Below are 14,278 nucleotides of genomic sequence, written 5' to 3' on the forward strand. Positions count from 1 at the left end.
AGGTGGCTTTGTTGGGGTAAAAGGCATCAGGCACACCTGCTGGATTTAAAAAACAATAAGGAAAAATTGCAAAAGGTTTAATTTGTAGAATCGGTATAGAACGTGCGTGAGAGTTGAATGCAAGCGATTGATTTGTTGATGACAATACTGTAAAAGCGTTTATTTGTTGGAGTTGAAGTGCCCTAAGCGCGTGCAAAAAGCTGTAGGATCTGAGTGGTAACTGTTACCACATAAGAACTGTAAGTTTGACTTTGTGCAGATTGCTGTACCTGACATAAATAAACTATTACCATCTCTGCCAATTGAAAAGCCTGCTGGAACCGACAACCTAGATGGTAAACTGCTACAACTTGCTGCAGCTTACATATCAACTCCGATTTGTCACATCTTTATATATATTTATATTATATATATATTTATCTTTATATATATCTTAATAGATGTTTTACTAACAGGGTTTGCTCAAGGATTTGGAAAGAGGCTAAGATAATTCCAATACCAAAGGACAATAAATCTAACTTCACAGATGCTAACAGCCGTCCAATAAGCATACTCCCTGTCTTAAGCAAATTATTAGAAAAGATAGTTTTTAATCAAATCCAAAATGATTTTATCATAAATAATCTGATCACAAGTTCACAGCATGCATACAGAGAGTGTCATTCAATCACCACAGTTCTAGCCCAGCTAACTGATGACTGGCTGAAACATATGGATAATAGGGAAATAGTGGGCACAGTTCTGTGCTGCTTTTGATGTTATAGATCACAATATATTGATCACTAAATTAGATGAATATGGATTTAGCCGCAAAGCACTGTCTTGGATAATCAGTTATCTATCTGAGAGGATCACAGAGAGTTTTTTTTTAATGGTAGCCTTTCCGATTGTAAGCAGATCAGCTGTCGAGTTCCACAAAGGAGCTTCCTTGGCCCTTTACTTTACTCTGTTTACACAAATGATCTACCTCTTGTAATACAAAATTCCACTATAGTTATGTATGCGGATGACACAACACTGTACAGCACTGCCTCAACTATAAATGAACCAGAAACTGGGTGAAAAATAACAAACTGGTCCGCAATAATTTTATAACACATAAAATGAATAAAAAAATATCATATGACAAAAGAAAAATCTGACAGCAGCTCAGAGAACAGTGTTCCTCCAGTATTAGTATCTAGGAACATGTTAAAAATACATGTTCTGTGTGCTAAAGTACCCTAAAAATGATTATGAAATAATGCACAGCCAAGGCTGCCTGGGCAGTTTAAGACAGAAGAAATGTCTGATATTACAATGATTATTAAAAGCAACATGAAAAGTATACTAAACAATACAATTTGACATAATGAATCATAATAGTGACAATAAAATTAACAAAAAAAAAGAAGAGAAAACAGCGATAATGCTCTCTCAGTGCTACCAGTAGTCTTTGACAGTCAGGGAAGTTAAGTTACTTTCGACGGAGCAGAGAGGCGAGCGGCGCCGGTCTACGCTGTTGGATCTCTACTAGAGTTTTCATGTTCGTCATCGATCGTCACTGCAATGTTTCTGCGATTAAGCAAAAATCTCAGGTGGTTAGTTAACTTGGGTATATCTCTGTGATTGGTTAAACCTTCGATGGGTTTGAAAGCTTGTCCCTTTTGCCAAATGTCATCCCAGTGAGTGGAAAGCTACTTTTTAAAGAACCCAAGTCTAAACAGGCATTTATGAAAAAGATACAGAAGGACAATGAGAGCTTTTTTTCCTCAGCGTTTTGTGTTGAAGGCCAACTTTCTTTTTTTTTTTATGTCTGAGAAAGTGGTAAAAAAGGTATATCCATCCTGGCTGAGGAAAAAAATGCACAGTTTAATTTGCAGTTGTGGCCGGATGAGTCGTCGATGTGCAGAGGCAGAAGCTGGTGTTACTCTCACTTTCATTTCAGCTTAGGATGCATGCTATTCTTACTCCTAATATGTGTGTCAGTCAAAACACCAACATGATCTCCTATGGAATTAGACTCATGGTCGTCACAGTTTGAGAAACTGAACAAATTGTTAAGGATTACTCATTTGAGCACAGTTGAATGCTGCCCTCATCTGTCAGTGGCTCACAACTGCACCCCAGCATGACTTAAAAACCCTCTCATCAACAGAGCTTTTGTTCAATGTAAAACATTTTATTATTCATTTATTCACTTGTTCTTTTGGAACAAAGTCTTCTCTCAATAATCTGTCACTTCTTGTTCATCCGAGGCTGCCGAATGATTCCCTTCTGGCGTGAAACCCCTTGGAGCCGTCGGGGCCGCGCGGCTGACGGAGGACGCCCTGCATCAGATAGGGCACGTTCCTGGGCCGGGTCATGTCTAGGTGACCTGCAGCGGTGGCGGCACACTTGCGCCTGAGTACCCACGGGCTTTCCACGTTACAGTCTCCACAGGAGTAATCTATCCTACTGTCCTGTTTCAGTGTATAAGGGGGGCGCAAACAATGCTTTTCAAAGTATTGTTTCATTGAGTCCTTGAAACATACTTGTGGATAGTATGTTCCTCGAGGTTCTTCAAACACATCCTGAGGAGGAGAAGGTTCTGGCCCGACTTTAACCTTCATAACGTCAAGGGGATGTTCCTGAGGGCGTGGGATCTCCCCAGTTTGGCTCCTGCTTTCCTCCTCTGGGGGTTCAGACCTGATTGAGTCCCGCACCGACTTGAATCCCATTTGTGCCACACGTAAACTTATCCCATCAACCTCCTCCTCCTCCTCCTCCGCCCTCAGGGCGCTGAAGGCCTCCCGAGCCCCTTCCAGACTATTAAACTTCACAACGGCACACACGACTCGGCTGAGCTCTTTGTTGTGTTTGGCATACTGCTGCAGCTCTTTGGGCAGGTCGTCACCAGGGTGCAGGATCCAGACAGACGCCACGCTGCCGTTGTTGCCAAACCTTTGGAGCACCTTGAGTAAAAGGGAATCGTGGCCCTGCGAGGCCACATCTCCCTGGCCCTGGGAGGCCACGCCCTGGCCGCCCGGCCTCCTGGAAACATCCCAGATGAGCAGGAACTTGTTGGTCGGGGAGCACAGCAGCCAGCTGGGAAGCGGCTCCTTGCGCCTCACCTTGGTGCAGTCGTCGTTGACCTCCAGGAGGTCAGAGCACTCTGCAGCCATCAGAGTTACGTTCCAGTCGCTGGTCAGGGATTTTATCTGCAGCAAAGAATGGAAAACTCAAACTCGGTTCAAATTGCACTGGGTTGTTTTCATTCAAGTAGCCGGAATGTTAAAGGGAACCCTGGCCATGTAGGTCTTAAAAGATAAATGTTGGTATCAATTATAACAATGTGATATAAAAAACCTTTTTGATGTCTTCCTTTTTTTTTAAATTTGAAAATATAATTTAACTCGTAGGTTGCCATTGTTGTTTACATCGCAATGCACTCTGGGTAGTGACGTCAGTCGGTTGCACCTGCTGGCCCCCTTACACTGTTTTGACTGTTCAACGAGATAATCCAGAGGATAAACATGTCATCTGTTCAGCCATTTCAATTTGAACCCGAGCACAAGGTCAAGGAGGAGGACAACACTGAAAACTTATCTCAAAACGAGCCAAATGAAGACCAAGAAAGACAGATGAGGCGAGAGTGGGACAAAATCGATGGTGTCTGTGCTGCAACTGCATCTCGATGCAAACAGAGAAGGAGAGCGTTTGTTGTCAAGAGCTCATGTTTTTGTCAGCAGCTGTTCACGGGAAGCTATTGTGTGATAAAACGTATTCCAATATCAATAATTTTGGAGATTATTAGCATCCACCGCTGTCCTATGCTTTATAAATCATTAGGACAGTGGCGCCGCCAGGATTCAATTTTGTAGTAGGCACAGAAACAGTCCGTCCACTGCTCTATACGGCTAATTTCAGGGTCCCAATCGGCCTGAATATTCCACTATCCATTATATTAGGTAGAGGATAGATTGGTTGGCTATTCAGAGTTCAATAAGTATTTATTTCAAAGATCTTTTTTCCTCAAACAAAACTTTGCAGTGACAAATTGGATAATGTGCGCACAGTCCCAGAGCAACCGAACTACGTCATCCCCCCCAGAATGCATTGCGCAGGTAAAACATGGCGCCTCCCGCAGGTCAAAATATGTCATAAACATTGTATATTTTTAAAGTAATTACATTATTTTATGTGTTTCTAACAACATATTTTAGTATAAGAGAACAATTGTGGCTTATTAGGGCCTACAAGTCTTAATAACCGGGGTTCCTTTTAACTGGGAGCGTGCACACACAGCAGCGCAACACTTGTTTACCTTTTTCAAAGAAGTAAGAAGTTTGAGGCTGACGTAGCCGTGCTTGTTCTTCAGCACGTGTTTCAGCAGAAAGCTGTTCTCCGCCAGGTGACTGTCGGAGAACATTTTCTCCAGCTGCGCTCTAGTCTCGAAGCAGAGGGACTCGTTTTCGCCGTCCTCGTGTCCGGGAGGTCGTGCATCATTTCTAGAACACACAACCATATGTTTTTATGATTCCTTGCTAAGGTTTCCAACTCCTTAAAAATAAATAAGGGACACCTCATCCCCTCAACCCAATTGCCTTCACCTTTCCTGGCGTGTTGAATTTTTTTAGCCCCTTTTTTGTGAGTGAAACGATTTTTGAACTATTTGACTCGAACCTGAATTGAATTAGATGCATATTTTTGAATGCCATGAGCACATGGAAAACTAATTATCTAGCAATTCACTTTAATACAAAATAACTAAATGAACTGAATAAGTATCTTTCTTAAACAGAAACCTGTCCTGCTTAACTTAAAATTGTATAAATTAATATAAAACAATAGAAAGAAAGCAGAACATCCATTCTGTAATAGTGCAATAACAAAAGTGCAAACAGAAAGTCTGTAGAAAACTTGTAAACATATTTGTGCCTCAAAGGCCATGACTTTAGCTACAGTTGTAATAAAACAGAAAGAAATGCCATTTTCCATTGGCATTTGAGGACTATTTTTTGACTCTCACAGTAATACTATGCGAGTCAAAGTGCGTCTCTTTTCAGCTCAATACGGTACGCGTACTCTAGTTTATAAATACGGGACGATTCCGTTTTTCAAGGGACGGCTGGCAACCCTAGTCCTTACCCTTTTTGTTCGCTCATGGTATCAGCAGATACTGAGGTGTTCTGCAGTTTAGGGGTCTCCAAGTACAGCAAAGGCAGAAGTCTCTGAAAACCAGCTGACAGTCGCACGAATACTGAGACGGAGTAAAACAACACACATGGATACAGCTCGCACAACCAGTTGCCTGGTTACTATGGAATCCAAAACAACATTTCATAAAATGCCACAACAGAAAGATTCCGCACAATGCAGGACCATGGGGATCTGTGTTGAAACCATTGACTCTGCTGTCGAGGATTTTCATGTCGGCGCACTATTAGCCGTCATAAAGTGAATATTATTAGCTGTTAAACTAATCCCAACTCTGCACAGAGTGATAACAGTTCACCACCGTGACAGGTGGGATTTGATGCCGCTCGGCTCCCACGGACCTGAGCAGTCCTGGAAATACAGCTTTACAAGCACTTTGCACTTTGCACTTTGGATAAAAACACCAAATCAAAACCTGTGCACGCGTTTCCACAGCAATCCCATCCTCATCCTCGTTTATGCGACATCGGCAGGTAGTGATTAAGCACCGTGGAGGTGATGGTGAGACTGAACTTCCCACACAGATGAGTTCAAGACTGAATCCACGATGTTTGGAGCCAAAGAAGATGAAGAGACCAGAGTGATCGGACCAATCAAGGCTCCAACGAAGGGAGGCCAAGTCCAAACCACGGTTCCTCTCCAGTTTAGCCAATTATTTTGAAATATTTATCTAGATATTTGCATTTTTGTCAGAAGAAAACTATGAAGCACATTCTTGATCTGTTCTTTTCTGGGAGGTTGTCAGGGGAACCAGTCTGTATTAAAGTTTACTTTGAATCTCCAATAAGAAAAAGTCTTTGTCTTTATTTCTAACTATCTTCTCTCTCACATCATGCATGCAATAAACATGCTTTAAAATCAACCACTGTAGTCTCTGCTCGTCCTTCAGGGTCCATCACATCTGCTCTTAGAACATCTGCTGTGTTCTGCTTCTGTCCACGGAGATAAAAAACATTTACAATCTTTTACTTCTCAAATTAAAAAAGGGACCAAAATTTTGGAGGGATTTTCAAAATAAAAGAAGCGATAACAAAAAGCAGACTGAAGTATGGATCTGTCAACAAACGTTTGACTTAAAGCGCTAAGCGTGTTCAGATGCTTGTGTACTTCTCTACTGGAGACGGTGAAGCCTCCCTGTGGCCCGTCAGAACCTCAGAACCTGCTGGTTCCAGCTCGGCTCTAGAGGTCACAGATCTGGGTTTCCTGTTCCTGTCGGTGACGACGAGGACGACAGAACCTACAGGGCTGAGAAGATCTCACTGATGTCCAGCCGCTTCACGGAGCTGGTGACGGCCCGGAAAACAGTTCTGCCAGAACCCAGACGCACCTGGCTGTGGAGACAGGCAGTACTCAAGTTGTAAAAAGAAAACCAGGGGGGATGGTGGATTTTATCATATGGGGACAGATCATTTGTGTTGATTACAAATAATATAATATATTACAAATGATAGCACTGACCAAAACACCTGCAGAAATACTGCAGGAATGACATAGCAGCAATTAAATGCAGCCTTCTGTAAGCTTTAAATATCCACTGGGCTTACATCAAATACATCAAAACACAACAATAAAAAACAGTTTTCTGAACTTATCAATATGACTCTGTCCTTCCCAGGATAAGTAAAATGGATCACTGCAAAAACTCAAAAAAAGAATATTTGTCTTATTTCTAGTTAAAATGTCTCATTTTAGTAAAAAAAATCTCATTACACTTAAAACAAGACTCATCACTGGAAAAAACAACAATTTTCACCTGTTTCAAGTAGATTTTCACTTAAAATAAGTAGAAAAATCTGCCAGTGGAACAAGATTTTTTTGCTTGTAATGAGAAGATAAATCTTGTCCCACTGGCAGATTTTTCTACTTATTTCAAGTGAAAATTTACTTGAAACGGGTAAAAATTGTCAAATAAGTTATTTTTCTGGTAATTACTCTAAATGTTGAAATAGCAGTAAAACCACATTCATTGATGAAATGACATAAGGGATGGAAAGGGGGGATGGCAGTTTTACAGGGGGGATGATTTGGACCGTTTTTATTTCAGGGGGGGATGCCATCCCCCCTCATCCCCCCTCATCCCCCCTCAACTCCAGTACTGGAGACAGGAGACGTTAACCCGTTGGTTCTGAGAGTCCTGCTCTATAAGCACAGCTGTTTGAATGAGAGATTCCAGCTGAAGGGAGAAGCAAGTAAAGCCAGAAGCAGAAAATTAAGGAGTACCAAAGAGTATTAGGGCCTGGAGGTCCCAGGGTGACGGGTCCTGGAGGTCCTGGAGGTCCTGGAGGTCCTGGAGGTCCTGGAGGTCCTGGAGGTCCCAGGGTGACGGGTCCTGGAGGTCCTGGAGGTCCTGGAGGTCCCAGGGTGATGGGTCCTGGAGGTCCTGGAGGTCCCAGGGTGATGGGTCCTGGAGGTCCTGGAGGTCCTGGAGGTCCCAGGGTGACGGGTCCTGGAGGTCCTGGAGGTCCTGGAGGTCCCAGGGTGACGGATCCTGGAGGTCCTGGAGGTCCTGGAGGTCCCAGGGTGACGGGTCCTGGAGGTCCTGGAGGTCCTGGAGGTCCCAGGGTGACGGGTCCTGGAGGTCCTGGAGGTCCTGGAGGTCCTGGAGGTCCCAGGGTGACGGGTCCTGGAGGTCCCAGGGTGACGGGTCCTGGAGGTCCTGGAGGTCCTGGAGGTCCTGGAGGTCCCAGGGTGACGGGTCCTGGAGGTCCCAGGGTGACGGGTCCTGGAGGTCCTGGAGGTCCTGGAGGTCCTGGAGGTCCCAGGGTGACGGGTCCTGGAGGTCCTGGAGCTCCTGGAGCTCCTGGAGCTCCTGGAGGTCCCAGGGTGACGGGTCCTGGTTCAGTTTAGTTTAGTTTTTTAGTTTAGTTTATTTTGGTCATTTATATTAAAGATATTTGCATATACACACTGTATATATATATATATATATATATATATATATATATATATATATATATATATATATATATATATATATATATATATATATATATATATATAATAATAAACTTTATTAAGGACAAAAGGTTCATAGCACAACAGACAACAGACAAGGGGTACAAAAAAAAGATTCTGGAGAAGAACCTGACTGAGCTCTGTGCAGGGTTAGTCAGTTGGAAAATTATATTGTTCCCAGAGTACGACAACCTGCACATACATCTGTGCATAAGGTTACGCAGTACAGCAGTGCAGGTAGGCACACCGACACTGACAAACAGCTGACTTGCACTGCTCCAGCGTGGCACCTTGAGCAACAGCCTCATCCCATCATTGTAGGCTACATGAAGTTTCTGCATACTGCTCTTTTTATAGTGAACAAGTGAGCAGTATACATGGGAGTACAATAGGCTCTAAAAAGTGCAGCCTTCACAGGTACAGAGCACACACAAAATTTGCGTACAAGTGTGTTCGCTTGCGCATACAATGCACGACACTGCCTATAAATGTCCCTATCATCAGACAGGTCGTCATTAAAATAGTGTCCCAAGTATTTAACCTCATTGCACACTTTGAGGACAGTGCCAGACAAAAAGAAGTCAGGAAATGACAGTTTGCTGTCCTCTTTGGTCCTGACGATCATTATGTTGCTTTTCTTTGCATTGTAGAGAATGTCAAAGTCGAGGCCATATTGTGAGCAGACCCTCAGTAGCTGTTGAAGACCAGCACTATATGGTGAAAAAACAACTAAATCATCAGCGTACATCAGGTGGTTGATGATGGTGTTACCAACCACGCAGCCTGTACCACATATATATATATATATATATATATATATATATATATATATATATGTATTTGTTTTTATCATATTTTCTACTTTAGTTGAGACATATACACCAATACAGACTAACACAGAGTCAACAGGAAGGTTTTTAGGTTTTATATATATATATATATATATATATATATATATATATATATATATATATATATATATATATATATATATATATATATATATATATATATATATATATATGTATTTGTTTTTATCATATTTTCTACTTTAGTTGAGACATATACACCAATACAGACTAACACAGAGTCAACAGGAAGGTTTTTGAAAACCGGCAGATGTGTCACCTGAATCTCTCTCAGAGTTTGGAGGATGACGGACGTCGGACGACTCACAAACCAAGTTATTCATGTTCATCTTGAACAGGAATAATTCACACTCAGACGTCACTGCTGGTATCCAGAAGTTCAGCTCAAATGTAAATGTGGCTCACAGAACAGTTGGTTCTGGAACTCAGTGATTCCACTGTGATGCAGATTTAGTTCTGACATCACAAGGGACAACAACAACAAGGATAAATCATTCCAGCATCGCCTGCTGCACACTGGTGGTAATTCAATTCAATTCAATTTTATTTATATAGCGTCTAATACAACAGATGTTGTCTCTAGATGCTTTCCAGAGATCCAGAACATGAACATAAACATAAACATAAACATAAACATAAACATAAACATAAACCCCCGAGCAATTATTATATAAACAATGGCAGGTAAAAACTCCCTTAGTGGGAGAAAAGCCTTAAGCCAAACAGTGGCAAGGAAAAACTCCCCTTTAGGAGGGAAGAAACCTTGAGCAGGACCAGGCTCATAAGGGGGGACCCTCCTGCCGAAGGCCAGACTGGGGGAGTCAGGGACGTCGACAGCACACAGCAGGCAGGTGGAAGCAGCAGCGGGATGACCAGAGGGGGGGGGGGGGCGTCAGCAGCACAACAGTCATGTGGAAGGAGTAGCGGGATGACCAGAGGGGGGGGGGGGGGGGGGGGGGGTGCAGGCAGGCGGAAGCAGCAACAGCAGACATCCACGTAGGCAGGTGGAAGAAGCAATGGGATGACCAGAGGGGGGGGGAGGGCCGGGAACACAGGCCAGAACGCAGCTCCTGAGGCTCTGGCCTGCAAACATACACAAAAGAGAAAAAAAGGAGAAATTGGTAGAACAATTGTAGTATTTGAAACAGTCACAAACTTCCCAGAAGGGGAAAAAATAATGATGATTTCCCTTCATTTTCTGTCAAATACTGAATCCTTCACAACAACGAAGCATTGTCACAACCCATCAGATTTAATACACTCTTTTGTCCCACTTGATGTGTTTTCAACCTATCAAGTCTTTCAAAATAAAGGACTTCATTGGGGGTTTAGTTGGGATTGGTTTGGTTCTGATTTCCTCTTTTACAACATCACATTAAGGCCGCGTTCAGACTGCAGGCAAATATCCGATTTTTAGCCCATCCAGATTGAAACTGGATGACTCTTTTGAAGTCTGAACAGTCCCAAACCGCATGAGATCCGATTTTTGCAAACCAGATGGAAACCACCTCCGGGAGGTAGTTTCATATCCGATCATTATCGCATTTGGGCAGATGCGTCTCAGTCTGAACAGCTCCAAACACTCAGATCGGATATGACTGTCCCAGACGCTCCAAACCACCCGCCCATTTCCAGTTGTGGAGCTTCTCATCCTTTCACAGAGAGCATGTGCAATCTCTGATGTCACGTCAAAAATATTATTTGTAGTTTAAGTGTTGCAAATTCACATTACAACATGTTTTGATAGCAGAAAAAAGACCGCATTTCCACGTACGGTCGCCGCATACCCTACACCGTAGGTCTTTGTTGGTGTAACGCGGAACCATAAATCAGCCTTCAGTCGCGCTGTGAGCCTGAACCTGCAGCCCGTCAGCTCATCAGCGGCCAGTTGTTCATTGCTGGTTCGTTTTGTTAACTCTGAGCTTTGTTGGTTGGTTTGTTAGTTTGCTGGTGGTTTTGTTCTGAACACTTTTCTCTGTTTCTCATTTTGCTCGGACGCCGGTTTGTTTGGAGTCTTTGCGAATTATGTGTTAATGATAATTGATGTATTAATGAATGGAGAATAAAACTCATGGTAAATACAACATCTGGGGGTTAAGTCTCTTCAATATTGCTGAATTCAAATCTGCTGAAATGCCTCAATATAGAGAAATAAGTATATCAACTCCACTGGCAAAGCATTACTGCTGAACAGGGGAAAAAAAAAAGTCAATTAATCACCATGAAACTTTTTCATGAAAAAAATCATATCACAATTTTCAAATTCACATCCAAATTAAGTGTGACATCATTATGTGCGAATTTGCATCCAATATCTAAAAAAACAACTTATTGTTCATAAGGAACAAGCCAGAGAGGGTTCATGTAGATATTTGATACTTTAATATTCTATCCTGTTCACCTAATTACTGCAATGCCTATGTTTTTAGGCCTATGTTATTGTAGTAATTAGGAGGCTTAAAACTAATTTTTTTTAGCCTGGTACATACTGTAGCAGATTTGGATACAGCCACTTTAAATACCCCCAAAATGTTAAATAAGCCCATTTCTGACATTCTACCTAGTCTATTGTTGGAAAGTGAAAAGTTGCAGCAGCATTTTATACAAAAACTGTTTGCAGCCAATAAGTGTACAAAGAATTTTAATGATGGCAGTAACAGGTTGTATAGAGTTGTGTGTTTCTGCTCACAATCTAAAAAAAAAAAAATTATTCTCAAGTAATCATGCAAGAAAATATATTTTATTATAATAACAACAATCATAAATATTATAAACTTTATTTATAGAGCAAGAATGCAGCCCAAACTGCTACTTTGTTGCACATAATAACTAGGATCACCACTGATTTAGTGAAAGGTGACCAAAATCTGAAGTTGAATTAAACATATGACAGTGAATGTCATAAACACATTGATTTCCACATGTTATGATAGCATAATATTTATGTATATGAAGCGACCGGTAACCATGGCAACATAAACGCGTTTTACCCTACTGATGATGTGTTGTTGCAATAGTCCATGTCCATGGTACCACGGGCAAAATGTTCAGAGTCCCCCCGCGGGCTTCAGAGTGCTGCCCACGGGCAGGAGGCACGTTCAAAGTCCCTCTCGGGCTGCGGAGCGCTGTCCATGGTACCACATACACGAGGCATGTGTTGGAAAAGTTTCTAAGTCCCTACACGGGCTGCAGAGCGCTGTCCGCGGGTACCACGGGCACGAGGTCCCCGGGGGGTACCTGGGCCTCTCCTCCAGGCCCGTGGGCTGGGCTCTATCACTCAGGGATGGCCGGTCGGAGGGGTGCTTAAGTGCGGGTACCCCGGCTCGGCCGGTGCGCCGGGTGTTGGGGGGGGGGTCTCCAGGCCGGAGGCCGGGGTCCGGGGTGTTCCTGGGGGAGTGCAGGCGGCCCTGGGCCTGGGCCTGGGCATGTAGAGCTCCATCAGAGCCCTGGAGATGCGTCAGAAGCGTGTGGAGCTCCGTCAGAACCATGGAGAGCTCCATCGGCTCGTAGAATTGAACTGAGCCCAAGTGCCCCGGTGTGGGGGTCTGGAAGCGGCATGGGGGTCTTTGCGGGGTGCAGTGCAGTGGTTGGCGGGGCTGGGTGAGAGTCTGGGGTCACTGGAGGTCCTGGAGAGCCAAAGTCCCCGTACCGGGAGCTGTCCCCGGTGAGGTGCAGTGTTTGGCGGGCTGGGTGTGAGTGTCCTGGGGTCCCTGGAGGTCCTGGAGGTGGTAGGAGAGCCAATGTCCCCGTACCGCGAGCTGTCCCCGGTTCAGTGCAGTGTTTGGCGGGTGTGGGTGTGAGTGTCCTGGGTCTCCTGGTCCTGGTCCGGGGTCTCCTGGTCCCGTGGATCTGGGTCCCAGGTCTCCTGGGTGCGTTGGTCCGGGTCCGGGGTCTCCTGGTCCCGTGGATCCGGGTCCCGGGTCTCCTGGTGCCGTGGGTCCGGGCTCTCCTGGTGCCGTGGATCTGGGTCCCGGGTCTCCTGGGTGCGTTGGTCCGGGTCCGGGGTCTCCTGGTCCCGTGGATCCGGGTCCCGGGGCTGCTGGGGCCGTGGGTCCAGGTCCCGGGTCTCCTGGGTCCCTGGGTCCGGTTCCCGGGGCTGCTGGGGCCGTGGGTCCGGTTCCCGGGGCTGCTGGGGCCGTGGGTCCGGTTCCCGGGGCTGCTGGGGCCGTGGGTCCGGTTCCCGGGGCTGCTGGGGCCGTGGGTCCAGGTCCGGGGTCTCCTGGAGCCGTGGGTCCAGGTCCGGGGTCTCCTGGGTCCCTGGGTCCGGGTCCCGGGGCTGCTGGGGCCGTGGGTCCAGGTCCGGGGTCTCCTGGAGCCGTGGATCCAGGTCCGGGGTCTCCTGGAGCCGTGGGTCCAGGTCCGGGGTCTCCTGGAGCCGTGGGTCCAGGTCCGGGGTCTCCTGGAGCCGTGGGTCCGGTTCCCGGAGCTGCTCGGGCCGTGGGTCTGGGTCCCGGGGCTGCTGGGGCCGTGGGTCCAGGTCCGGGGTCTCCTGGGTCCCTGGGTCCAGTTCCCGGAGATGCTGGGGCCGTGGGTCCGGTTCCCGGAGCTGCTGGGGCCGTGGGTCTGGTTCCTGGGGCTGCTGGGGCTGTGGGTCCGGGTCCCAGGTCTCCCTGCCCGGCCCTGGGCTCCCTCTCTGGAATCAAACCCTGATTCCCCGTTACCCGTGGTCACCATGGTAGGCACGTTGCTGAGACTTCCACTTGTCATAGAAGGCTCTGTCACAAGTAAAATCATTGTGAAGCAGAATTAACCAAGCATTGGATTGTTCATCCACTAATAAGGAACGTGAGCTGGGTTTCAAAGTCCCCACAGGTACCACAGCCATTTGGCAAAAGTGGAAAATATTTCAAAGTGTTGAAAATATTTCAAAGTGTTGAGATTTTTCTAAGTCCCCACGATGTTGAAAAATGTCAAAGTCCCCACAGGTACCACAGCCATTTGGCAAAAGTGGAAAATATTTCAAAGTGTTGAAAATATTTCAAAGTGTTGAGATTTTTCTAAGTCCCCACGGTGTTGAAAAATTTCAAGTCCCCACATGGTACCACAGCCATTTGGCAAAAGTGGAAAAAGTTTCAAAGTGTTGAAATTTTTCTAAGTCCCCACGATGTTGAAATTTTTCTAAGTCCCCACGGTGTTGAAAAATTTCAAAGTCCCCACAGGTACCACAGCCATTTGGCAAAAGTGGAAAATATTTCAAAGTGTTGAAAATATTTCAAAGTGTTGAGATTTTTCTAAGTCCCCACGATGTTGAAATTTTTCTAAGTCCCCACGGTGTT

The 14,278-nt window shown here is 45.1% G+C and overlaps 2 protein-coding genes across 2 annotated transcripts; both read right to left on the reverse strand.

Annotated features, from left to right (window-relative positions):
• Positions 1-2,228: 2,228 nt before the first annotated feature.
• Positions 2,229-5,392, reverse strand: LOC133445559 (la-related protein 6-like). Its single transcript, XM_061722885.1, has 4 exons — positions 5,344-5,392; positions 5,110-5,221; positions 4,286-4,469; positions 2,229-3,179 (listed from the first exon to the last, which is right to left on the reverse strand). Exons 1-4 carry the CDS (start codon positions 5,390-5,392, stop codon positions 2,229-2,231), a joined length of 1,296 nt encoding a protein of 431 aa, XP_061578869.1.
• Positions 5,393-6,269: 877 nt separating this feature from the next.
• On the reverse strand, positions 6,270-13,676 carry LOC133445560 (basic proline-rich protein-like). Its single transcript, XM_061722886.1, has 6 exons — positions 12,755-13,676; positions 12,184-12,519; positions 9,262-9,366; positions 7,399-7,987; positions 6,420-6,509; positions 6,270-6,357 (listed from the first exon to the last, which is right to left on the reverse strand). Exons 1-6 carry the CDS (start codon positions 13,674-13,676, stop codon positions 6,270-6,272), a joined length of 2,130 nt encoding a protein of 709 aa, XP_061578870.1.
• Between the last annotated feature and the right edge of the window lie 602 nt (positions 13,677-14,278).

The sequence above is a fragment of the Cololabis saira genome, chromosome 6 (assembly GCF_033807715.1).
Source record: "Cololabis saira isolate AMF1-May2022 chromosome 6, fColSai1.1, whole genome shotgun sequence".
NCBI classification, from domain to species: domain Eukaryota; kingdom Metazoa; phylum Chordata; class Actinopteri; order Beloniformes; family Belonidae; genus Cololabis; species Cololabis saira.

Bases quoted from the DNA above. Each gene is read 5' to 3' on its own strand.
- LOC133445559 (XM_061722885.1), bottom strand. From the start codon at position 5,392: ATGAAAATCCTCGACAGCAGAGTCAATGGTTTCAACACAGATCCCCAT. The intron at 5,222-5,343 runs GTCCTGCATTGT...ACTCCGTCTCAG, and splicing joins TTTCAACACAGATCCCCATG to TATTCGTGCGACTGTCAGCT. The intron at 3,180-4,285 runs GTAAACAAGTGT...TCTTTGCTGCAG, and splicing joins TTCTTACTTCTTTGAAAAAG to ATAAAATCCCTGACCAGCGA.
- LOC133445560 (XM_061722886.1), bottom strand. From the start codon at position 13,676: ATGGTGACCACGGGTAACGGGGAATCAGGGTTTGATTCCAGAGAGGGA. The intron at 9,367-12,183 runs GTAGGGACTTAG...TCTGGATACCAG, and splicing joins GACAGCGCTCTGCAGCCCGT to CAGTGACGTCTGAGTGTGAA. The intron at 6,510-7,398 runs GTACTCCTTAAT...CTGTCTCCACAG, and splicing joins CCAGGCCCTAATACTCTTTG to CCAGGTGCGTCTGGGTTCTG.